The sequence below is a fragment of the Juglans microcarpa x Juglans regia genome, chromosome 3D, assembly GCF_004785595.1.
Source record: "Juglans microcarpa x Juglans regia isolate MS1-56 chromosome 3D, Jm3101_v1.0, whole genome shotgun sequence".
NCBI classification, from domain to species: domain Eukaryota; kingdom Viridiplantae; phylum Streptophyta; class Magnoliopsida; order Fagales; family Juglandaceae; genus Juglans; species Juglans microcarpa x Juglans regia.
In genome coordinates, this window is record NC_054598.1 from 28,462,917 (window position 1) to 28,488,839 (window position 25,923).

A 25,923-nucleotide genomic window follows, 5' to 3' on the forward strand; every position below is an offset into this window, starting at 1 on the left:
AGTGTTTCATCATCGCAGGAAACACATTGAAATTGATGTGCATTTTGTTTAGGAATAGGTAGCTCATGGTATTATCTCTCTTGTGCATATTCTGGATCATGAACAAGTTGTAGATATCTTCACGAAACCATTATGTGCACCCTACTTTCAACCGAATCGTGGCAACCTCTTCATTCGTTCTACACCCCTTTGAGCTGAGAGGGTAATGACGAAATAAGATTAGTTGTCCAGCTATGGTGCCGTGATTTCCTCATTGTGTAATTGCATAGTCTCAACCGTATGTCTAGCTTTCCATGTATAATAGATACGTAGTTGTAACCTTTTCATAGTCTAGTTATAAACATTTGACTTATATTCTATTTAAATCAATGAAAGACCTACATATAAGGCCGGCTGTTATTCTACACATCCCCACTAATCTTAGATATACTAAAGGGGAGCCACCTTGCTTGGTGGTTAGGGTGTAGTAGGACTAGTGGATTATATTTGTAATACCCCTAAATACATCTTGATTGAGTGAGAGTGTTGCTTTATAGAGAGCCTGCTCCATGCAGACCATGGCATGCGGCCCAGAATCAAGGCATTCATGCGCGAAGCGCTGCAACACATCAAGGGGCACAAGCGCGAGGCGTTGTAATGTATGGGAAAAATAAAATCCCCAAATTGCATTGGATGAGAATCGAACTTGGGTAAGCCGTTTGAAGAGGAAGTAATGTGACCGTTCGACTAGGTCCAACTATTGTGTCACTTCGTAACAGACACGATAAATGTACCTGTTCGCATCAGATTTAAAAAAATGAAAAGTTACAATTTTTCATTCATATCCTTTGATTATCTATAAATAGACCCATTGGCCTACAAATTTAAGAGTTCAAGAAGGAAATTTCAAGATTTTCTCTCTCTCTCAAAAAATTGCATTTCTTCAAAACTTGTAATTAGGATCTGTTCGTTCTGTAGAGAACGGATTTCTAATCTCTTGGTTGAATAGTAAAATCCGAGGGTATTCAGGATCTAATTTCATGTGTGCATAACGTAGTTAGACAAACAGACTTGTTTTGGACTTTATTGTATCTTGGAGACAAATTCGCTTGTAACCCTTGTGCATATCGTTGTTGGTGGGGCGAATATTGTCTTAAGAAAAGCGACATTATAACGCGCCTTGAACAAACTTTTCTCTCACTATTTTCTCTTTTGCAGCCCCTTTTGCACTAACATAGCATTCAGTTTATAATAACTCTTCAAATGATTGATTTTGATAATCATCCCGACCTTCAACCATCAAAACCTAACATTAAAAAATAATATTCTAACAATATTTCATTCAACATTCAACTTTCAAATCAACTTATCCCATCTCAACTCACTGTCTAAATCTAACCTTAATGACTCCAACGAGTCACACACAACAAGTAGTGTGTTAACTTATAAAGTTTACAAGTAACAAAACTAGTGGGCTGTTTAATTTGGTTAGTATAACTACAAAATAAGATTGGACATTGTGGATTTAATTCTTCTATAAGTCCAAATGGTTGCAAATTTTGAAGTTAAACAAAGTATCTCAACTTTTCTTCTTGTTTTATCCCTTGATCCTTCACCTGATACCCTATGTATCATGTATTTATGCGCGCGCGTGTGGGTATAATTATCTAAACAAAATGCATACAATTTCAACACGTCCATTAAAAGTCTGCATCACATCACATGAAGGGAATACAAACTAAAGATCAGTGAAAATCGAAGTTGATCTTTTAGGAGCAATTTCAACATCCTCCACGTACGGTCCCATAGAAGAAGGAGAAGAAAAAATTTACTAAGAGCCAGCAATCCCTTTTAGTTTTCTGCAATAATTCACAAACTTGTATGTTTCTCATTGGCACTACTACTGCAGGTCGTCTGTACAAGATGCTTTTGTATGGACAGCTCTCATTAAACAATTTGGCTTTTATTTTTCTTTGCTTTTTTTTTTTTGTTTTTTTTTTTTTGTCTCCATTTATGTAGGAATGGATTTGACCCCTCTTTGTAACCATCTAACCATCCAAATCTTTATTAATTTTGTGGTTGAGTATTGTACTAAAAAGCTTCCCCATTCTCCTAATCCAGACTTTCCAACCTGGTTGTGTAGTACTAGCTAGCTAGCATTTGATGTCACTATGTTTAACAGACTCTTTTTCTGCTTTTGGGTGGATTAGCAGTCATTGTCATTACTATCTGGATCAAATTATTTAGGCATTATGTTCAACAAAAGCTTCTGACAGTATGTGCAATCATGAACAATCAACTATCTTTACACAAACTGCAATGTTGAAACTAAATAAGAGCCACTCACAAAATGCAGTACAGCAATAAAACCATGGTTCTTCTTAAATGTAATAGTTTTGTGAATTACAAAAGGACATAACTTTTTTGGTTTTGGTTGTTGAGGAATAATCTCGCATTGTCTGTGAATGAGGTCTCGGACATGTTTATAAGGAATGGGCAATCCTCTCTTATAGAACCGGTTTTATGAGATAAGTTAGACCGATGAACTTCTTCATTAGTTCCAGATTCTTTAAAATTTTAAAAATAAATAAACTTACCTTTACAATTATTATGGCTCTAAAATTGTGCAGGAGCATAAAACCTCCAGTCATAGAGAAAATAAGAGAGGAAAATTTCATCTGATCACAATAACTACAATCAGAGATAGTGAACCAGTCAATTCACAAGGGACCCAAGAAGGGTTCCACTTATTACAGGTCCATCTTGGGAACGTGGGTTGTCATTAAAAATGTTGACACTTGATTGCGACCCTTGTTTATTCTCTCTAGTTTGTGTTTCGTATGCTCATGTGTGTGTGTTTACAGTACTTTCCTCTCAATCAATGGATGGAGAGAGAGAGAGAGAGAGAGAGAGAGAAATTGCTTAGGATATAATCAAATGAATGAAAGATGGCCAAGTCCTGATCTTGGAATATAAAATGCAAATGTGGATAACCATTGGCCTTCATAGTACTTCCTATTATTTTATGATACTGTTCTTTTCTTCCCTTCTGAAATATATGTTTTGTATAAACTTTCATGGACAGGTTCCTACTTTACAGGTCTCACCCAAAGAAGCATCCTACCTGTTTTCTGAGGTGGCTCCATAATTATAATTGTCAGAGACAGTGATTTTCCTGTTTGCTGCCTTTTCTTCTTTGCACAAAGAGCTCTCCTCATCCATTGTGGCCCAATTGGACATTTCACAGGAATATTAAAAGAAAAAACAACATAAATTACAGTTGTATGGTAGTAGATATGCATTATTCGGAAAGAAAGAGGTTAAATTTCTTTAATTTTTGTATAGAAATTTATAAATGGGTTGGTGGATATTTCTGTTTTGAGTTTATTTGATTGGCACATGTTAGTCTGTGTAGGATTTGCCACGAGGTTTTCTCATTTCTGAGGGATGCTAGGATTTGCCATAAGGTTTTCTTTTCCGTTTATTTTATAACTCATTTTATGATCAATCAATATAATTGTGTCACTTCATTAAAAATAATTTCAATTTCAATTTCAATTTTACAAGCAAACTCTTTTATCCATGGTTATGACTGATTTGTAAGAAGTTGGTAAGAGGTCCAATAAACATTGTCAATTATACTATTCTTTTATGATATATGAAAATCACTTTCTTATATTAATTTGTAGCTTATTGGTACAATCAATATCCATGGTTCGTTTGGATAGTGATATGAGATGAGATAGTTTTATATGAGTTTAATAAAATATTATTTTTTAATATTATTATTGTTTTAAATGAATTAAGAAAGTTGTATATTATTTTGTATGAGAATTTAAGAAAGTTGTAATGATGAGATGAGATGAGATAAATTAAGAATGTTTCTATATCCAAACGCTAATCCAGGTAAGAGATAAGCCACCCTGGAAAAGTACAATTTTTGTGACAACTGTTTGATAGAGATATACCTCATTTTCCGTTCACATCACTTTCTTTTTATGTAAAATGGAGACAAACAACCGGGATTCTAGTGATTTTGCATCTAATAACACTATAAACAATCATAACCTGAGCTTAAGAGGAAAAGGAGAAGAAAATTTTGGTGGGAGGAAAAAAGAAAAGCAAGTGGGGTTAATAGGGCCAGTCTTTCACTGAAAACCAGGGAATGATATTCATAGTTTTCAGTGAATGATATTCATAGTTTTTCTTCTATGCTGTAACAGTTCAGAACTTTTCAACTGAATTTGCGTAATCCCACACACGTGCTGAGCCATGCTTTTGGCATTCAATAGCCATGTATGATGAATGACTTCCACATCACACATAATGTTATGCTGTTGTGGGTGGCTTATGCCTTAGGATCATCTCCTTCCAAACCCTGCTGCTTCTGACTCACAATTTCTACCCCCAACTAGATTATGCTCTCTTATTTGGAGTTCAAGAAGAAGCCTTCAGCCTGTTCTTTCTGTAAGTTTCTTATTGCTTCAGTGTTAGATTATGAAGACTAATGATCTAATGGTTTCTCTGCACCTGAAATTGTAATACGATTTTTTAGGTGTCATTTCTGCAATCATTGGTTTTATGGGTTTTTTGTTTCTCAAATTATTGAATTTTTTTGATAGAGTTGATGTAGGGTGTTCTTCGTATTTCAATTTGTATATGTGAATTCTTCCAGCTGTTCTAGCGAAGACTAGGCTTCAGTTTTCTCAAGTGGATTTTCTTATACAATCCCTTTGATAAGGAACAGCAGCAGATTCCTGAGTAATGGATGAGAAGAAAAGCTCGGGTTTGTATTCAGTTGAATCTGACAAGAGTGATACCTTGTATCCAATGTGTTTTGGTGTTTCTTGTGCATTCTTTGCCCTCCAACTCTTGTCCAATCCTGAGGTGGAAGATGAAAGATGGTCTGGAATATGTGATAAAATGCTTCAAGGAAGTGCCCAACTCCTGGGATTGCTTGTGTGGAAGGTTCAGACAGAGGGAGCTAATGGAGGAAAGTGTAAGCTTCTTCTTAAACTTCAAACTGCTGAGAAAGAGATTGATGAGTTGAAGAAAAGGAGACATGAAGATGCAAGAGCCAATGAGAAAGTTGTGAGCATATTTGCTGCACAAGAACAGGGCTGGTTGAATGAAAGGAAGAAACTAAGGCAGCAGATCGGGGCTCTTATGAATGAATTGAGGGTTCTTGAGAAAAAGAAGGGTGAAGATATTTTTGAATTGAATGAAAAGTTGAAGAACGTGGAGACTATGCTGCAGGGTAATGATAAGGTAGTGGAGGATGAGAAGCAGCAGAAGAGGGAATTGGAAGAGAAACTAAAAGAGGCTGAAAAAGTAGTGGAAGACTTGAGAGAAACTGCAAAGCGTGAAGCCCAGGAGCATTCTTCTGAGCTTTGGAAGCACAAAATGGCCTTTATTGAAGTTGTGTCAAACCAACGGCAGCTTGAAGCTGAGATGGGCCGTTTGATAAGGCAAGTTGAAACTCGGAAACAAGAACTTGGTGTGGTCTTAAAGCAAAAAGAGGAGGCGGTCTTGATGGCTCAAAAAATGTCAATTGAGATGGTAAAAATGCAACAGAATTTGGAACAGAAAGATAAAATTCTGTCAGCAATGCTTAGGAAGTCCAAACTGGACATAGCAGAGAAGCAAATGTTTTTAAAAGAGGTTAAATTATCAAAGGCTAAGAGAAAGCAAGCCGAACTAGAAACAGAAAAGTGGAGGTCAGCATCAGAGTCTAAACATGAGAGAAAGTCATTGAGAAGCATGTTGGCTAACCAACTCAACTCAAGGTTGGATGTTTACACGAGTGCAAGAGGGGTGCACCCCAGTGCAACAGGATCATCTAACACTGGAAAGGCAAGATCACAGTCAACTGATCTTGCTTCTGAGTTCGGGCATCTTGGGTTGAAAAAGGATAGAAAGGAGTCGGAACTTTCTCAGCTCTCTGAGGACTTCTCACTGGAAGGGAATGAGGAATTGGGTAAGAAAAAAGTTCTCAATTTCCCTTCTGATTTAACAATATGATCTATTTATGTAGCCAACAATAGTAAAAACCAACTCTGACATGATATGTGTGTGTATCCTTTCTCGTATTTTCTTTTATAAAACATGGTCACGATGCTCAAATTCCCTGCTCTAGATTATTCTTTTCCTAATACTTTGCCATTGTTGCCATTGAAAATATCACAGCTGATATTAAGCAATTGGAAGGTTGGGTACACTCAGAAGCTGAAAAGTACGCAAAAGTAATTCAGCAGAGGCATCACTTAGAACTAGATGCTTTTGCAGAACAAATGAGAATCAAAGATGAGAAATTAAAAACATTTCATTGGCAGTTGCTAAGCATGGAACTAGAATCGAAGCGGCTCCAGAGCCATATTAGGGGACTAAACGAGGATATGTCACAGCTCAGACATGACAATATGAAACTGGAAGCCTTGTTATTGGAGCAAGAAGAAGAGTTAACTTTCTTTAAGGAGCAACTAAAGTCAAGATTGAAGTGCCTAAACTGCCAGAATAGCAAATCGAACTCATTTCTTCATAGTCCAGCAATAGCACATGATACCACATCTCCTGAAGACAAGATCATAAAGGAAAAACCCTGTGAGACAGAACAAGAAACAAAGACAAAATGCTTGGTGGATAAGTATCAAGAGGAAGACACTCAGAACGAAGAAACAAAGCATTCCAATGATGTAAGTTTAACAACTCAATCTTCAGAGGAAGAGTTAGGAGATTCTAAAGATATTGTTATTGCTCATGTGGGTCGTGTCCAAGAGCGATGCACAAGTCCGGTGGAGATTGATATCCAAGAGCGATGCACAAGTCCGGTGGAGATTGATACCTCCGAAAGGTTAGCACCCCCAAACCACCCCTCGGATAAGACAAACAGTTCTCCATGGAGGATGGATATTCATGCTCTTGGAGTTTCTTATAAAATCAAAAGGCTGAAGCAACAACTTTTTATGTTCGAGAGGTTGGCAGGAAAGCAAGAAAGCAATGAAGATACAGGAAGCAATGACAATAGGCAAATTGGGATGAAGGGATTCATTTCCCTAATGTCTTCACTGAATAAACAAGTAGGCAGGTACCAGTTCCTTCAAGGGAAGGCAGATGACCTTTGCAAACGGATGGTAAGCTTGGATTAATTCAGTGAAGTTTAAAGTTTGAAAATTTATGTCATGCAAATTGACTTCTAGCAATCCTATGCTTTCAAAACTTCGATAATTAGAAAATTTCAACCATCTCTATAAAAATATTGGAATGCTTTTGAAATAGGGCCTCAAACTGATGTCCAACATTAAAATTGGCAATTGTCCTTGCCCACCATATGACAGTTTCATTGAACTCTCTGGAAGTTTGAAAACGTATTAACAAACTTATTTATTCTTTGCCTATGTTTTCAGCATGAAAATAATCTAAATGTGAATCATGGACATTCTAGCATAGCAAGAGCAAAGGAAGATACTAAAGCACTAGAGCACTTCCTTGAGGAAACAATTCAACTACAGAGATATACAGTTGCAACAGGACAGAAACTGTTGGAAATTCAATCAAACGTTGGTTCTGGATTTGTTGAGGTTGCTGAAGAACTGATCAAGACTGCTAATTTTGACATGAAATGCTTTGCTGAGAGTGTTGGAACATTATTTCAGGAAGTTCAGAAGGGCCTGGAAGTTAGGATATCTCGAATTATTGGAGATCTTGGGGGGACTCTGGCGTGTGAGGGGATGCTACATTTGAGGAGCTAGTGATGGAACTAAAAAGATCAAGAAGAGGTGTTTTTATATGTGGTAGAAGGTCATGAAGTGGTCTTTTTAACCGTCTCTACTGATAGCTATATATGAATTTGTAAAGGGAAAAAGCTTAAAATCATTTTAACCTTGTAGAAATTATCTAGAGTTCATCCTTTGCTCTTAAAATCCTGATTTGAAGGGAACCATCCATCAACAAAAAACTAGTTCACTGTGACAGAACAGCTCAAAAACTTGAGGAATTTGGAAAAAGAATTATCCATTCTCACCATAGTTTTCTCCCCCAGATGATCTTGCAGTTTGTTTTTTGGATTTACAATGAATTTGCTGCATTGTAATTGCATTTTCAAGAGAAAAAAAATGATTGTTTTAACAAAAATAAACAATCCTGCCTATTGAAGAATTCATAAGTCTAACTCATCTCATAAAACCAGTTTTACAAGAGAGAATTCTTCATTCCTTATAAACATGCCCAAGACTTTGTCTACAGGGAATATAAGATTATTCCTCAACATCCTCTCTCACGTGCATGCCAACATCTATCTTTATGGGTATGTGTCACACAATTCTAGATCGTGGCCAAAATTCACTTTGATGGTTACTTTTAAGTGCAGTTTGGTCCTTGTGGTGCATAAATGTGTGACACATGATTAATTAAATGTGAAGAATTATAGACCTTTATCATATCAGTGATGACACTAAACAGATTTTAGATCTACATAATATAAAAGAAGTGTTTTTCTTTCAGTGAGGGAATTCTCCAAAACATGAAAAATGTGGATTGTTTTTCTTTTGTTTTTCATTGAAGTGAATAGATATATAGCATATCGATCATATTACAAAAGGATGGGATAGAGAGCCCCGACAACCACCCCGAGTGCATAGCAACAAAAGGAAAAAGAAAGTTGAGGGGGAGGAGGGGAAATGGGACCACAATGGTGGTCTGTACAACAATCTCTTGGCTTTGAGGGTGTCTCTATTTTCAAGATAAAGGTAGTTTTTGCCGTTTGGGAGTGTAGATTACAAAGTAGACTATAAAACTTTGTACAGCATCTAGGGAGCTTTGATGCTACAGTAGTGGTGTACTCATCTTGACTGGACTAGATCAATGAAAGAACTTTTCTGTAGGTAACCTTTTATTTATGAGCTCCTAGCAATAGGGAAGATAACCTCCTAGATTCAAGTTCTTGATCGGAAAGGTTTGGATATAGGTCTAAGAAGTTTGTGAGGTGAGATAATAGATGAGAATTTTGAGATTTCTATAAATAGTATTAAGATGATTAAAGTTGAGATTTTTTAGTTGGTTTTAAAAAAGTATTTGGTCCCGTGATAAGATATTTTTTTTTTTATGTAAAAGTGAGATGAGATTTTTTAACTTTTCGAGGAAGGGAAATGTGGTGGGTCTCAATGGATGAAAAGTTTTTGTAATTATGGATTTATATTTTTAATGGATAAATTAATTTCGAAAATTTAGAAAAATAATTTGAAAATTACTTTATCAATTCAAAAAATTTAGAAAATAATGGAGAATATCACGGAAATGACACTCTTAATTAGAAAATCTGTTTTATTTATATTTGAATGTATAAATTAATTTCGAAAATACAAAAAAATAATTTATAAATTACAATATCAATTTGGAAAATTTGTTTGTTTTATATAATAATGTATAAATGAATTTGGTTCATAAAGGAAAATAAAAAGAAAATTATGCTATTAATTACGAAATTGATTTCTATATTTTTCCGTATCAAATAATTTCCAAGACATTTGAAAAAAGGACAATGCTAGGGATCCCGTTGTGGGATCCCGTTCAATTTTCCCGCTTGCTTTTTTGTTTTTTGTTTTTTATTATTTAATGATTAAGAAAATATTGTTTAATAATATTGTGAATTTTTATTTTTTTTAAAATATTTAAAAGTGTTAAAAAATGATGTGAAAAAATATATATATATATATATAAAACTTTTTTTTTCACATATTTTTTCACACTTTTAAATATTTTTAAAAAAAGAAAAAAATCAAAACATTATTAAAAAATATTTTCTTAATTACTAAGTAAAAAAATCTAAAAAAAATAAAAAGCAAGCGGGAAAATTGAACGGGATCTCCCATCGGGATCCCTAATATTTTCCTTTAAAAAATAATGTATATAATAATTTACTTTTATTAAAATATTCGAATATACGAAAATTTCTTCTTATTTATATTATAATGTATACAATAATTTTTAAAATAAATTCCATAGATTTTTAATTTCGAAAAAATAGACCAAACATTGCTAACGCATTTTCTTTTAGAGCGGTGCTACTTTGCCGCCTGAGTAGCACCGCTCATTGTTACCGACATGTGATTTGTAATTTTTTTTTTCATTTTTTCATTCACATTTTTTTATTATGTTTAAATATTTTTAAAAAATAAAAAAAAATATATTAATATATTTAAAATCACTTCTTTAATTATTAAATAAAAATAAAAAATAAAAAATAAAAAATAAAAAATAAAATTTTTTTCTTAAATGATCAAGAATGACGGTAACCCTCAGCCGGCAAAACAGCTCTATTCTTTCTTTTATATATTTGGAGTAACGTTGGATGGGACAGTGCTCATTGTTTGACAGGTTGAATAGTCTTATTAGTGTAAAGAGTAAAATTTTGAAACCAAACGTTTGATCTGGGTTTTGTTTATAAATATGACCGTTTGGATATTTATTTCATCTCACTGTGAAAACTGAGTTGAAAATTTTGTCTGATCTGAGTTGTCAAACCCGTCATACACTATAAGAAAAATAGATTTTTGTGATCATTTAATTGCAGCAAAAAGATTATTTATAATTAAAACAGACTCATTTTAACTGTAAATAATTATTTTGCTGAAATTAACTGGCTACAAATAAACAGTTAAATCTCTCGTATATTTTAACAAAACATGTCTTTGTCCTCTATCCATTAAAACAAGTACTACGTTAACGGAGACATAAAAAAAAATTAAATTTATAAATTAATATGACTCAATATAAAAAAAAATGATAATTATAGTTATAAGTATATAAGCGCCGTATAGTTATTTTAAAATAAATAAATAAATACGAGATCTACATAAAAAAAATTAATTTTTAAATAGTAAATCTCATTATTTTTCAAAACGATTGCACGACACTTGTACACTTCACAACTGTATATAATATTATTTCAATATAAAACGTCAAATATACTTCACAATAGAATGACATTTATAATCTAACGTAATATATCAAATCATATTCATTTGTAAGTTTATTTTTGTTAGATTTCCTTATAAACCAAAAATTTCTTTTTATTGTTTCTATCTTTCTTATCACCCATGTTTTCTATACGTCTATCTATCTTTCCCTAATGTGTAGCGTTTTGCATCAATCATCGCTTCTCGCATAATGCTCAGCTCTTTCTCTAGGTCTATATTTTTGTCGATCCTTCGTTCCATAATTTGTGTTGCATTGCTGTTTTTTTAAGAACATTTTGTGGAATACATTTTTGCCTAGATAATTGGAACATTTTAAAGGCATAGATTCTACGATGGGATTTGTTCCCTCAAATTAATCAACTGATTTTGAACATTTCATTGTTGTCTATAAGTTATATTAAAAGGAAAATGTTAGTTGAATTGAAGATTTCTATCGATAAAATAGATCGATTATTTTTAAAAAATAATAATTTAATGATTAAAAAAATTACTACTAATAAATTTTTATTTTCTATTTTTTTTTTAAAAAAAGTATATAAAAAATTATTAAAAAAATATAATAATAATAATAATAATAATAATAATAATAATAATATATTTACACTTATCGGTACAACGATTCTCAATCCCCTATCATTGTCCTATATTAAAGGTGCCATTTAATTTATGTTTTGGTGATGATCGGACTGTTTTGACTTTTGAGGGATTTTTGAATTGTGATCTAGCTGGAGAAAATCACTTTCACGAGAATTCGTTTGGTTATCAAATTCACCTTAATTCATCTCAATTTATTATTATAATTTTTTTAAATTTTAACATAAAATATAATAAACAATTCAACTTTTTCAAATTTTAAAATAATAATAATATTAAAAAATAATATTCTAATAATATTTTATCATCACAACTCAACTCAACTCAACTCACTTCAACATTCAAATACACCCACTTCTTTCGGTTTCAGCCACGTTATTGCATTCGTTTGTTCCTTCCATTAAGCCTTATTTATTTATTTATAATAGTAATAACTATTAGAATAAGCTAATAGTAATTTGATTAATATATATATATATATATATGTGTGTGTGTTCCATCATTAATCATGAATTAGTAGAAATTTAATTTTTATATTAATTCATTGGAGTGTGGTCGGCGATTTTCTTCCCAAATATTATTAATAATGGTCCATAGATTCCATACCAATTAATTTACCTTCTCAACCTCTGTGATTCAAGATGCAACATTTTGCTTAGAGCATTGGCATCCGACTTCTTATACACATTTATTCTCTAAATTTTGCCAATTTATTTGGGAGAAACTCTCATTTCATCTTCTCATCTTATTTCATATTTCAAGGTTTAACTTTACGCTATGTACAGTGCTTCCCCATTGGGGAACGATTGTACATCTCTTTTTTCATTTTTAATTATTTTGGAGTACCCCTCTCTCTTCTCCTACCGCGGCTTCGATGTCCCTTGCGTGAAAGAACAGTGATTGTCTCTCGCACTCTCCCCTTCGACGGCAAGCCCTTTGTCATTTTTCACGAAATAGGTAAAATTTTCTCTCATGAAGGTTGAAAAAACTCACGATTTTGGTTTCATCTCTCACAAACTCACACACGCAATCCCTGTCTCTTCTTCATGCTGTCAACTCTAAGTGAAATTTTGTGCTTACAGTTCATTTCTGCTATACCATTTTGGGTCTCTGTAATTGTTGAATGTTGAGGTTGATCTCTAAAACCCTAGCCCACTATCACAAATTGGTTTCTATGTATACTTCTCTAGGGTTTCTATCATGGCATTTTTCTCGTAGGTTTTGGAAAAAAATTTGTATAATTAGTGACCAAATTTTGGCTTTTGATTTGTGTTTTGTGAAATTGATGTGTTCTGTTATTGAAAACTTTTTGCCATTTCGATGTACTACAAATTTTACATGCCCCTTTGTTTCACTGTCAATGATGAATTCATTCAAATTTTGGTTCTTTCTTGTCCATTTCGTTTCTGCTATACCATTTTGGGTCTCTATAACTCTATTGTTGAATGTTGAGGTTGATCTCGATATCCCTAGCCCACTATTATAGATTGGTTTCTGTGTATGCTTCTCTAGGGTTTCTGATGGCAATTTGTGAGTAGGTTTTGGAAAAAAATTTGCATAATCAGTGACCAGATTTTTGTTGTTTGATTTGTATTTTTTGAAATTGATATCTTATGCTATTCAATCTAGTTTTGCCATTTCAGTGTGCTACAAATTTGACATGCCATTTGTTCACTGTCAGTGATGAATCCATATAGATTTTAGTTCTTTTTTATTTCTGTTTTGTGAAATTGATGTGTTCTACTATTCAATCTACCTTTGCCATTTAAGTATGCTACGAAGTTGACATTCTACTTTGTTTCAGTGGGACTGAGCATTTGTGCTTGTTTAATTTTTGTTTTCTAAAATTTATGCCTTACGCTATTCAATCTAGCTTTTCCATTTCATTGTGTCTTTCTGTTGACATGCTTATACTTTATTTCACTGTCGGTGAGCAACCCATACACATTCACTGCTTCTTTAATATTTGTTTAGTCAACTTTAAAGCAAATGCTTCTGCTAATCAATCTAGCAAAACCATTGAAAGTGTGCCTAGAATTTGACATAGCAAATGATTTGTTTCATTGTCTTTGACCAACACATACCATTTCATTGCTTCATTTTGGGTTATGTCTTGTGAAATTTATGTCATTAATCTAGGTTGCCAGTTGATTCCTATGAAAAATTTCTCATACAACTCTAATGCGCTTTGTTTCACTACGAGTTACCTTCCCTTAGACATTGTACTGGTTGTTTGATTTCTCTTTTTAATTGTTGTGTAATTGATTCATTCTAGCTTGCCATTTCACTCTATGTATGATTTAAGATCCTGATGAAGTAGTTAAAATCAATGACCTTGCCATTTTCGAGGAACTGCTGCTGAAATTCATGTTTTGTTCAATTTCTTGGGTTTATTCAATCTAGCTCTACATGTCTGATTCTATCAACATTTTCACATACTAATGTGCTTGGATTTTCACATCAAAGTGTTTTCTGTTTTGATAAATGTTATTGTTGCTTGCTTTTTTTTCTATGAATAAGTTTTGTCACTGTTTCTATCCCAAGAGTAACTTTGTTTCACTGTTAGTGATGAATCCATACAAATTTTGGTTCTTTTTAATTTTTGTGTTGTGAAATTTATGTGTTCTGCTACTCAATCTACCTTTGCCATTTAAGTGTGCTACGAAACTGACATTCTGCTTTGTTTCACTGTAGCTGAGCATTTGTAACAGATTCACTGCTTGTTTGATTTGTGTTTTCTGAAATTTATGTTTTCTACTTTGCTACTCAATTAGTGCTTGTTTGGTAACTTTTTCTAAATTCAAAGTTAACAATCAAATAAGGAAACAATATGATCTTGCCATATTGTTCATATTTGCTTCTTTCTTCTCTGTTTGGTCAACCTGACACTTTGTAATACTGAGCGATTGCTATGTTGGTTGGCTTCACCAGTTATTGGCTTTCTGGTTCTTGTTCTTGTTCTTGATTCCTTATTTGCTTATTCTCATTGTCATTGCTTAGTTTTTTACAGTTGTAATTATTGACTTCAATGAGGTTGTTGTTGGGGCTGTGGATGGTTAGGCTGTGATGATGGTTAAGATTGAATATGATAGTTGTGTAAAATCACCATTTTTGTGAATGGAGAGAGCTCGATATGGCAGGGTAACTCAGATGGTCATAAAGGCAACCTTGATGCAACCATTCGAGCTTGTGTTATGTTTGAGCCGGATATAATAATAATAATAATAATAATAATAATAAAACCATTCTGAGCCTCCTCTTGAAATTTCTTTTTCTAATTTATATGTAATTTATGTGGTTTTGTGCTATGAGTTAGCCATGTTGTTCAGTTCTATTGGTTGGATTAATTTGCCATTTTTCCTATTCTTCTATTCGGGAATGTCATTTGGCCATTGTGGATTATTTGGATTAATTGGTTGGATTATTTGAGTGGCACATGAAATTGTGTGAAAATATGTTTTTTGGTTGGAATATGATTATGTTCTGTTCGGTTGATTAGTTTGTTCATTTTGTTCTTTGTCCTTGTCTATCCCCATCGGCTGTGATGATGATAAAGTTAGTGGGAACAAAGGAAAGTTAACCCGGATGGCCAATCACTAGTGGCAACTGATTGATGCAGCCATTGAGAATGTGCTACACTTGCTATTTGTTACCACTCTTTTCCTGAGCCTGTGAATCAAAATTTTTAGTCTATTGTTCTTGAGTTTCTAACATGTCTACCAACTGTTGTGTATGTACATTTTGTTAGAGATGGATTCCCAAGACTAGGGACATATGTATTTCATGACTCTCCTCAGCCAGGAACCTCCCATCAACCACAATTACATTAGTCTATTGTTGGACGACTCTCCACCCTCACCCCAAATGCAGCATCTCCCCGTTAAAAAACCAACAAGGGGTGCGAACTTCACCCAAGAACAAGGCAAGTTACTTGTCTCGGCATGGCTGAATACCAGCTTAGATGCCATCCAAGGGATGGACCAAAAACACTCCCATCTTTGGGATAAAATTTTGAATTACTTCAATGAATTTAAACCAAGTAATACTGAGCGGAGTGTTGGCTCTTTAATACATCGGTGGTCAGCCATTCAAAAGATGACTAACAAATTTTGTATAAAACAAGCTCAAGTTGAAGGATTGAGTCAAAGTGGCATGACTAAGCAAGACAAGGTACAATCATTTTGTTCATAGTACTTTTTCTAGCTGCTTAGTTATTTATTTATTTTAAATCTTTCTTACCCTTATTTTTTTAATTTTTTTTTCTCTCTTTATTTGCAAGTTTGAAAAAGTGAAGATTATGTACCAATCGTTGGAGAATTCCCCCTTTCAGTTCAAGCATTGTTCGCACTTGTTGAAATACCAACCGAAATAGATTTAGCATTGCACAGACAAAGGTAAAAAATGAAGGTCAACGATGTCCTGACCTCAACTCATACTCAACTGCATTTGTAAATTCAGCAATTGACCTCGAGGCGAAGAATGTCCTCAACATTGATTTCGTTGAATTGGAGAGGCTAATCAGAAGGAAAGCTGAAAAAGCAAAGTGTAAGGTCCAAGGTAGGCCAGCAGAGGAAATAGTTGAGCAGAGCAACTTGAAGTATACTCTTCTCGAGGAGTCACGTGCTCAAGAGAAATTTTTTCTGTCTAAAGGTCGAAAAGATGCAATATAATCGGAAAAGGGAGGGACATAAAATACAACAAACGGACGAGAAACTAAGGTTGGAGTCTGAGAGACTGGAATTTGAGTAGGTCCAAGTGGAGGAGAGAGTAGAGAGTGAGCATTTGGAGAGAGAGGAGCAAATCATGCTGATGGATGTGATCACCTTGCCTGGAGTACAACGAGCATATTTCCAGCAACGTCAAAATGAAATATTGGCGAGATGCAATTCCAGCTATCGATAGTGACATAGTTTTTTTTTCCTAATTTATCTGTTCTTGATACATTATTGAATTTGTATAATTTTGTTAACATTAATCAGTCACTTTTTTCATGTTGTTTGCTTTGGTTCTTATGTGGAATAACTGATGCGATAACTATGTATGGTATGCTTTGGTACTGTTGACACTTTTTTTTCTTGGAAGGTTGAAGTATTTTTATTTTACAATGATTTTGTTCATGAATAAAAGGTGATGAGCAAAACATTACAACTGCTAAAACTATTACCGATAATGAAGACAATCCAGATTTGCTTGGCATGTTCTTCAAGAGAACATTTCTTAGGGAATGAAAGACGAATAAACAGGAATATCTATTATACTACTAATAACAGCAAATACTATCCAAACATTGAAATGACTCTACTTTTGAGAATATAATTTCCATTAATGCTCAATTAGGTCTAATTGGAACTGATGATATGCCGAAGTGTCTCTAATTTTATTATGACGTTGAATGAACTCCATAAGTTCGGTTGTAGGATTGCGCAATAGTTAAGGAAGATCATCATCAACTTGATCGTACTCAAACTCGGGACCCTAACTATCATCACGCTCGTCTTCGTTGATCATGTTATGTAGAACAACACATGTTTTCATTATATTGGTTAAATCCCTTATCTTGAACATTCGAGCAAGTTCATGAATGATTGCAAAACGTTGTTGAAGGATCCCAAAAGCACATTTTATATTCTTTCCTGTTGATTCCTATGCTGCTGCAAAATTCTTCTTCTTATTCCCTTGTGGGAATGGAATGATCTTCACAAATGTTGACCACTTTGAATAAATATTATCAGCAAGGTAGTAGTCTATAGTGTAGTCATTGTCATTGATTGAGTAATTTACTGGAAGAGCATGCCCTAGGGCAAGTTCAATGAAAATGAAAGAACTCTATAGCACATTGATATCGCTATGCGAACTAGGTAGTCCAAAAAATGCATGTCATATCCAAAGATCATATAAGCAACCACTTCTAGCTAGTATAATAGTTAGTTCACGACAATGGCCGGAGTACATACATTTTTAGGCAGTAGAACAATTTTTTCACTTCTAATCATGCAATTAATACTTCCTGGCATACCTAGAAATCCACGTTGTTTACTAACAACGAGCAATCGAACAATATCAGTGGCATTTGGAGATTGCAAATATTCATTAGAAAATACATTTACGATTGCAGTTACAAATGTTTTTAGGCTCTCCATTGCGGTGCTTTCACCAACCCATATGTATTCATCCATAAAATCAACAGTGACTCCATACGCAAGTATTTTAAGTGCAACAGTTATCTTTTGCAGTGAAGATAGACCGAGTTTTCTAGTATTATCACTTCTTTGGATGAAGTAGAGCTCATAAGCCTCTACCTCATGTTGAATGCGAAGAAATAACGGACAACTCATACGAAATCTCCTTTAAAATAGATTCGAGGGATATACTGGAGTTCTGTAAAATAGTCACCAAATAGCCTTTCATGCCCTTCAATATGATCACGTCAAATATAGATACTTACGACATTGGCTATTGCGACGATGAGTCGATGTTGATCCATCATCATCATTAAGAACAACCTTCAACTCATCTTCAGAAGATAAGTTTAGAAGCAACTTACAAAAGAATGAACGTGCATTTTAGAATCAGTGGAAAATGAAGCCGGAATGAAATTACTCTGAAGATGAAATAAGATTTAGGTTTCTAAAGATGTGAATGAAAGCAATGGAAGTCCTATTATTTATACACAAAAAGGAAACCGTTTGAAAAAAAATATGGGACATAGAAAAAATTTCAAAAATATTATCGGTATATATAGGATAAAAAATATTACCGTTATATAAAGAATAAAAATATTATTATTTGTCACCATTGGACAAAAAATAAAAAACATTACCTTTGGAAGTCGGAGAAGACGTGCTACCGTTACATAAAAGACAAAAAAAATTATCGTTACATCTTGGATAAAACCAGAATGTTCATTTTTATTTATCCATCGCTAATACTATTACGTTGGAATTAAAAAAATTATTATTTTTAATACTTAATAATAACAAACTATTATTGTACTTGGAAAAAAATGGGATTTATTTTTCTAAAATTAGGGTGAAGGTGATAGTTGAAAATATAAGAAAAAAGACATGAGTTAATAGTTAAGTTTGGAAATAGAAGTGAGAGAAAAAAAATAATAAAAGAAATAATAGAGAAATATAATTTTATTAGAATAGAAAAAGGATATGAAATAGAATGTAAGAAAGTTTTGAAAAAGATGAATAAAATTTTAAAAATGATAAAGGGATATGGATTGCAATTTTGATGCATTATTCTACTGAAGAAATAAATGATCTGAAAACAAAAGGAGTGGAAAGCATTTAGGAGGTGACAATGGAAGTAGAGGCTCCAGCTTGCATCTCTTTGAATGCTTAACATCTGCATTTCTAGTGCTGGTCCTAATCAGTACTTTAAATGCTTAGCATATACGCAATTCAGCGTGTGTTCCTATTTTCAAACGATGTCTCAATTCAGAGGTGATTGTGTTGGATTCTAGCAATTAAGATCTACGAGAAGTGATTGAAAAACATCTCTGTGTCCAGTTCAAAGAACCAGATTTTTTTTAAGAACCTACAGAAATATAAGCATAGGGTTAGTAGTGGAAGTTAATTACCTTTAGCAAGATATATAGAAGGACAGAGTGCTATTGCAGTCGAGTCGAATATTGAGACATTATTTGGATTCAAAAAATATTTTCTCATATTATTTTATTTTATTATTATAATTTTTTTAAATCTTAATTCAATTTTTTTAATCTTAAAATAATAATAATATTAACAAATAATATTTTAACAATATTTTTTTCAACTTTCATCTTTTATTTAAAACTATCTCATCTTATCTCAGAATCTAAACAAGCCTTGATTGTTCAATTTTGTTTGTATATTTTTTTATTTGAATATGTACAATTGAGTTGAGGCAATAAACCAAGATATATTTTATATTCACAACTAGATCATTCATTTATTTCTTTAAAAGGAACTCAAGTTTTCTTATGATTTTTTTATTAATTTATTATATTCTTAAAAAAATAAACTTCACGAAAATCTAATATATTTATTAAACTTCGTATGAATAATAGTTACTAGATTTTAAGATTATATCTTTAAGTTAATTAGGTGAACTATATATATATATATATATGTATATTATATACTCTATTATAATAAGTAGTTATCTAACTGTAAATAGTAACTTTTCTTGTTTTTCCATTAATTTTTCTTGTTTTTCCGTTAAGTCAGTTAAGTTTTGTTTTATCAAAAGGCTCTTAAAACTCTTGACAATTGAACATGTAGCTTCTTCGTAGAATTTAATGAAAGATCCTGTTTTACCAAAAGGTCTTTAAGACTCTTGACAATTTGATGTGTAGCTCCCTTATAGAATTTAGTGAATGATCATATTTTACCAAAATGCCCTTAATAGCCCCGAGGTTAGAAACTTTGCTAAAGTTTAGATTTTTTTAATCTTATTTTTTGTCTTTTTTTAATATTGTATTTTCTTTTTCCAGACAAATAATCTACTGATGAGTTTTTTACTTTTTTTTATTTAAATCATTATGTCAAGTGCACCCCGAGACCGTTCTCTAGTGTGTGTATAAATATATGAATAATTATTCTCATCAATCAATATTTACTACTTTACACCCAACATCTTATATATATATATAAATGGATTTATAAAAGTTAAATTGAAAATCTTAATATTTATAGTAATTCATACATAAGTTTTTCATCATAAATGGATTATATATATTATATGGATCCATGCATATTTTGAGGATTATATTCGTAAGGATTTAATAGAACTTTAAAAAGATATTATAAAAATAAATACAAATACTAGAAACATTAGCACCAGTACACAGCGCCACATGATTCCTTGACTCCGTCAACCACATCCACAGTACTAGTAGATTTTGCAGCCTCGGCTTCAAAATGCGTCACACCCCACCCCATTCTCGTTTGCACATGAGCACTCTACCCTATATTGTCACCGATTTTCATTAGTTAACTAGCAAGCCAAAAATTGAGAGTTTTCATCTCTTGCTATATATCTCACTATATTTCTACACTCTTAATGTGAACATTAAGACTCGTTTGGTTTTTTGACTACACTCAGATCAGTTAAGTTTGGTTCATATTTAAATCTTTTCTATTAAACACATAATTCTCAAATCACTAAACTTATCTCAATTCAAAATCTCTTTATATGTAAGATTCAAAACATTTTTCAACTTCTCATAAATACATATAAACTCATCTTAACATCTAAATACATATAAACTCATCTTAGATAAGCTCCAAAAAACTTATTCTACAATCTCAACTCATTATATTCATAGAGAATTTAACTCAACTCAACTTATCTCCAAACACAACCGGTAGTGGATGTGAAGTTCTCGTACAAAAAGTCCGAAACAAAATATCACAATGTCTTTAGGACTTTTGTGGCCTATTAATGATCTCTTATTTGATCAATGCAAGCCGTCGCTTTTGGCTCAATCAAAGAACATGACCCCGAACCTTTAATTCATTGCCTCTTTATTTTTTATTTATCACCTCTCCAATTGATCAACTTTACAGTCACGTAATGAAATTCTTCTATACGGCACTCTACCGCTTTCTCTTTGTATCGCTGATTTAATTTTTTACATTTTAAATTTAAAAATGAAAAAGAACCTAGAAAGTGAAATGACTTTTATTTTTCGAGGTGGGTTTCTTTGGGACCCAAATACCCTTTGAGTTAGGGAAACACTATTCTTTTCATTGTATTAGTCATGACGTGTCTTACCTCCTTTGTTTGTATAGATGAGATAAGATAAAATGAAATAAGTTGAGATAAAAATTGAAAGTTGAATAAAATATTATTAGAATATATTTTTTTAATATTATTTTTATTTTGAAATTCAAAAAATTGAATTATTTATTTTATTTTATATAAAAAATTGAAAAAATTATAATGATGAGATAAAATGAGTTGAGAAATTTTTTAAAAAGAAACGAGGCCTAATTAAGAACTAAAAAAAGAAAGAAAAAACAGAACAAGAAAATGACTGTGCATGGTATCAAATTATACAAATATATAAGATATATATATATAATATATATATATATATATATAGAGAGAGAGAGAGAGAGAGAGTCAAATACACTAAATAATTAATATACAACTAATTAATTAACAACCCATGCATAAAAAATCTAACGATCGATAGGATCATCGAATATTAATTCATGTTTTTGGTACGACGTGTTTTGTTGGAGTAGTACTTTAGACAGTTTTTGCTGTTTAATTTAGATGATGAGGTCGATAAACACAATAATATTCTCCGGCTTTCTACGGATCGGTCAACACGACTTTACCTGATCATGCCATGATATATGCATGCATAAACAGATATTCTGCTTATTAGCTGCACTCTCTGCACATTTTATGTGAGATTTTTTTTTTTTTTAAATTCAATATATAGTGTGCTGCGGCTGTAGCATACAGTAGGCTACAATAAAAAATTTTTGTAATTATATATGATTTCCCAATACTACTTCTATCACTTTCGTCTTTGTCCATAATCCAAACACAAAGACAAACTAAACTCTTTCTACTTTTGGTGGAAACAAAGCTCCCAACTTATTTTATTATATATATGTACATGCATCTTATAATTAAACTCTTGCAATAGCCGGCATATATATATATATATATAGGCTTCTAGCTAGCTTAGACACAGAAATTTGCAAAAGCTAATTATAAATTGATCCAACAGCAAGCTAGCTAGCTAGAGGATTAAACCTATATTAATTATTGCTTGTAGACAAGATGTACTAGTTAGTACTTGGCAATTATTGGCATGCATGAGTTCATCACCTCCCCATAAATAGCATGACCATACATTTACCTAATCACCTTTATAATTTGCATGATGCCCATTATTCTCTTCTCCTCGTGATATAGATGCATTACTTCCGTTTTATTTAACAAAAATAAGGATTCGCGACAGATTATCTGATTATTTATAATAAAAATAAATTTATTTTAATAAAAAATAATTATTTTTGTTAAAAATAACTGATCATAAATCAATAATTTTCTTATAGTGCATATTTATATTTTTATGGACAATCTATATATATATATATCAAGTTAATTGAAAGCATCATAGAAAGGGTGTAAATTAAAGACACATATATATATAAACGTGTCCAAAGAAGCGTTACAATGCAATCGTATATCTCTAGATAGAAATATTAAATTTTATAAATTTACGTGAATTGATATATATATATATATATATATAATACGTTAAATTATAAAATTAGTTATAATATAAAATAAATCTGACCAATTCATATCAAATTATTTCGTTTTGAATTATATGTATCTTTACGAAATCCGTATATCAATCCAACAATTTTCTTCTAAATTGGCAGTCAGTCAAGAAAGAGGCCGCGGACGGTACTGCTTACATGCGCATGACTGATCTCTCGAGTCTCTGCTATGACTTTTCAAAAGAACGAGCAGACAAATGACCGTTGCTGGTCGTTATCCAGCAATAAAACAAAACAGGACCTAGGGTACTCGTCAAAAAGACATGCCATGGAAGGAAAAATAACGGCAATTAATTCTGGTGAATAAGAAGCGCCAGGGGCGTTGCTGTAACCCTCACAATTCGCATTCACCACCTCACCTGCCCCCCGCGCTCTCTCTCTCTCTCTCTCTAAAACTCACTATCCTAGTTGTCTATCTATAAAAAGTCGTACACCTTATACTCACAAAGTGACCCAAAAATCAAGTTGGGTACGCATGTTTTTCTACATTGAGAATTGGGTTTCGGAGTTCTTAACCAAAGAAAACCCTGAGAGAGAGAGAGAGAGAGAGAGATGGGGTCGTCTGAGCCAGAAGAGTCATGCGAAGCAAGTTCCATACCAAAGCTCTCTTTTCTCTCACTTTCAAGCAAGCTAGCCGAGTCGTCTCCTGCAGGAATGCTAACACCGCCGCCGCGAACGGTCACAGCTTCGATTCCATTCCAGTGGGAGGAAGCACCAGGCAAGCCAAAGCCATGCGCCGCCGATTCCAAACCAAAGATCAGTGCAAGAACCTTGGAACTGCCTCCGAGATTACTAATTAGCGAGATTAAATCCGCCAACATGCCGTCCCCAACGACGGTCTTGGACTGGCCGTACGTACTGGGGGGGCGGCCTGTGTCTCACAGCCACAGGTTTTCCATGATCAGATCAAGCACAGTAGAGGATCTGCACTGCAGGAGATCAGTACCGGCTAAGGAGAAGGGAGGAGGAGTTCATTTTGGATCCATGAGATGGGGCAGTTTCGGGAAGATCAATAAGGAGGCTCTCAACGGTAGTTTTCGCTTTTCATCTTCGGTAGTTAACGCTCATCATGGTGGTGGTGACGATAGTACTACTAAGGTGAAGATCACAAGGGTTAGGAGGAGAAGAAGCGTCATGAGTCTCGCAGACACAAGCTCAAATTTGTTGGTAAGTACAAAAATCAAAGGTTTCAACGGCCCATTAATTCCAATATTCATCTATTTCTTAATTTCTCTTTTTAGTTTCAACTTAAACTATATATGAATCATTGTGCATGATTAATTAGGACTCATATGGCGTCAAACAAACTTAAGCTATCTTGGGTAGTGGTTTGAGACACAAGATAAAATACAAAATGCTCATATCATCTCATCATTATACATTTTTTAAATTCTCATACAAAATATAATAAATAATTCAACTTTTTCAAATTTCAAAACAATAATAATATTAAAACATAATATTTTAAACTAACAAAACACAAAATTCTCATCTCACCCCCAAACCTGCCGATCGTTAAGGCAAAGAGATGAGATAAAAAAAACTATCAAAACTTCTCACAATTTTATTCCCTAGCATTATTCAAATATAAAACATTTTTTAATTTTTAATTTTTTACTTTTTTTTTATCAAATTATTACCTAATTATTACAACTTTTACAAATTTAATTCAAAACAAAACACAAAAATTCATACAACTTAATTATATCCAAAAAAATATTTTTAACTTTATAATATATTTATTCATTTATTTTCTTTTTTCAAAACCTAATAAAAACATCTTAACTCAAATTATTTCACTATTATTTACAGAATTATGAAATACTCCAAATCATGTCCTAACAACTCTCAAACTTCAAGATTTTATGCCTTGTTGCCGTTTGAGATGACCATTTGGATAATCGTTTATCACTTTTATGGAGATTTTTCTTTCTGCATTATATAATTTGTTTCTCTTCCCCTCAATTCACCTAAAAAAAATTAAAAAATGGAGCACGCTTAAATGATCAATTATTTTAGTAGTTCATGCCAACAATATGGTCTTGCATCATGGTAAAATATTCATAAATATATATACGGATACCTTTATCAGTATTAATTAGCTAGATAAGTACGTAGTACTACTCATGTACTTTGACATTAATTTGATCATGCATAGGAAAAGGAACCAAATCAACGGTCGATATTGGACATGTACGTAGGCAGCAATATTCATGAATTAAGTTTACAAAAGAATAAAGTAGTTTTTGACAAAAATTAATAGAGTAATTGTTTGTGAACTTATTTTTGTTTTAACCGAATTACCAATCGATATATAGCAAATATTGATATTTGTAGAACATGCAAGCTCAGATCACGATCTTAATTATAACAATTAATTATTGCAAATTTCATGATCATTTTAATTCGTTGAATTTTAATTCGTTGAAGTACTAGATTTTCCTGAAAACCCTGTTGGCTCCGCCAGGAAATTAAAGAATTTAAAGAAAATAATTAAATACTCTTCAATTCATGAGAATTCATTAATTACTGGTTTGTAATTAATTATAAATTATTATTTTTATTAATTTCAGTACTAATCATTGATCGATCATGTATGATCCGTTATCTAATCATACTAATTATATATATTGTATATACATAACCGCAGGCAAGTATTTATGAAAGCGTCAAGCAAGTGGTCCCATGGAGATCACGTCGGTAAGAAAGTCTAAAAAAAGATGGCCGCCTCCTGATATATATATATATATATATATATATATATATATATATATATAGTGCTTTAATTAAAATCATGTATAGCTCAAAAACAATCTAATAATATTTTTATTTCATGTGTACGTTATACTGATCTTCATGTTTATGTGATGGTCCCTCAAGAGATTACTATATATGCACAACAATTGCTAATATTTAATTCTACTGAATTGTAGATCTAAAAGTGTTTATGAAATTTAGCACTCAGAATAATGTTATATACAGTTGTAGAGTATACAAGCACTGCTCAATCGCTTTGAAAAAGAATGAGATTTATTATTAAAAAATTATTATTTTTTCTTATAGGTCTCGTATTTACT

The 25,923-nt window shown here is 32.5% G+C and overlaps 2 protein-coding genes across 3 annotated transcripts; both read left to right on the top strand.

Moving 5' to 3' along the window:
* The first annotated feature begins 4,065 nt into the window (after positions 1-4,065).
* LOC121253944 (spindle pole body component 110) lies at positions 4,066-7,851 on the top strand. Of its 2 annotated transcripts, XM_041153873.1 has the most exons (5): positions 4,067-4,446; positions 4,655-5,956; positions 6,166-6,776; positions 6,813-7,109; positions 7,383-7,851. In XM_041153873.1, exons 2-5 carry the CDS (start codon positions 4,744-4,746, stop codon positions 7,725-7,727), a joined length of 2,466 nt encoding a protein of 821 aa, XP_041009807.1. In that variant the 5' UTR covers positions 4,067-4,446; positions 4,655-4,743; the 3' UTR covers positions 7,728-7,851. The 2 variants fall into 2 exon arrangements, with proteins under 2 accessions (XP_041009806.1, XP_041009807.1); XM_041153872.1 differs by having other exon boundaries at positions 4,066-5,956; positions 6,166-7,109.
* A 15,354-nt stretch (positions 7,852-23,205) lies between these two features.
* LOC121253945 (uncharacterized protein At4g00950) lies at positions 23,206-25,686 on the top strand. Its single transcript, XM_041153874.1, has 2 exons — positions 23,206-24,013; positions 25,497-25,686. Exons 1-2 carry the CDS (start codon positions 23,399-23,401, stop codon positions 25,548-25,550), a joined length of 669 nt encoding a protein of 222 aa, XP_041009808.1. The 5' UTR covers positions 23,206-23,398; the 3' UTR covers positions 25,551-25,686.
* Positions 25,687-25,923: the final 237 nt, after the last annotated feature.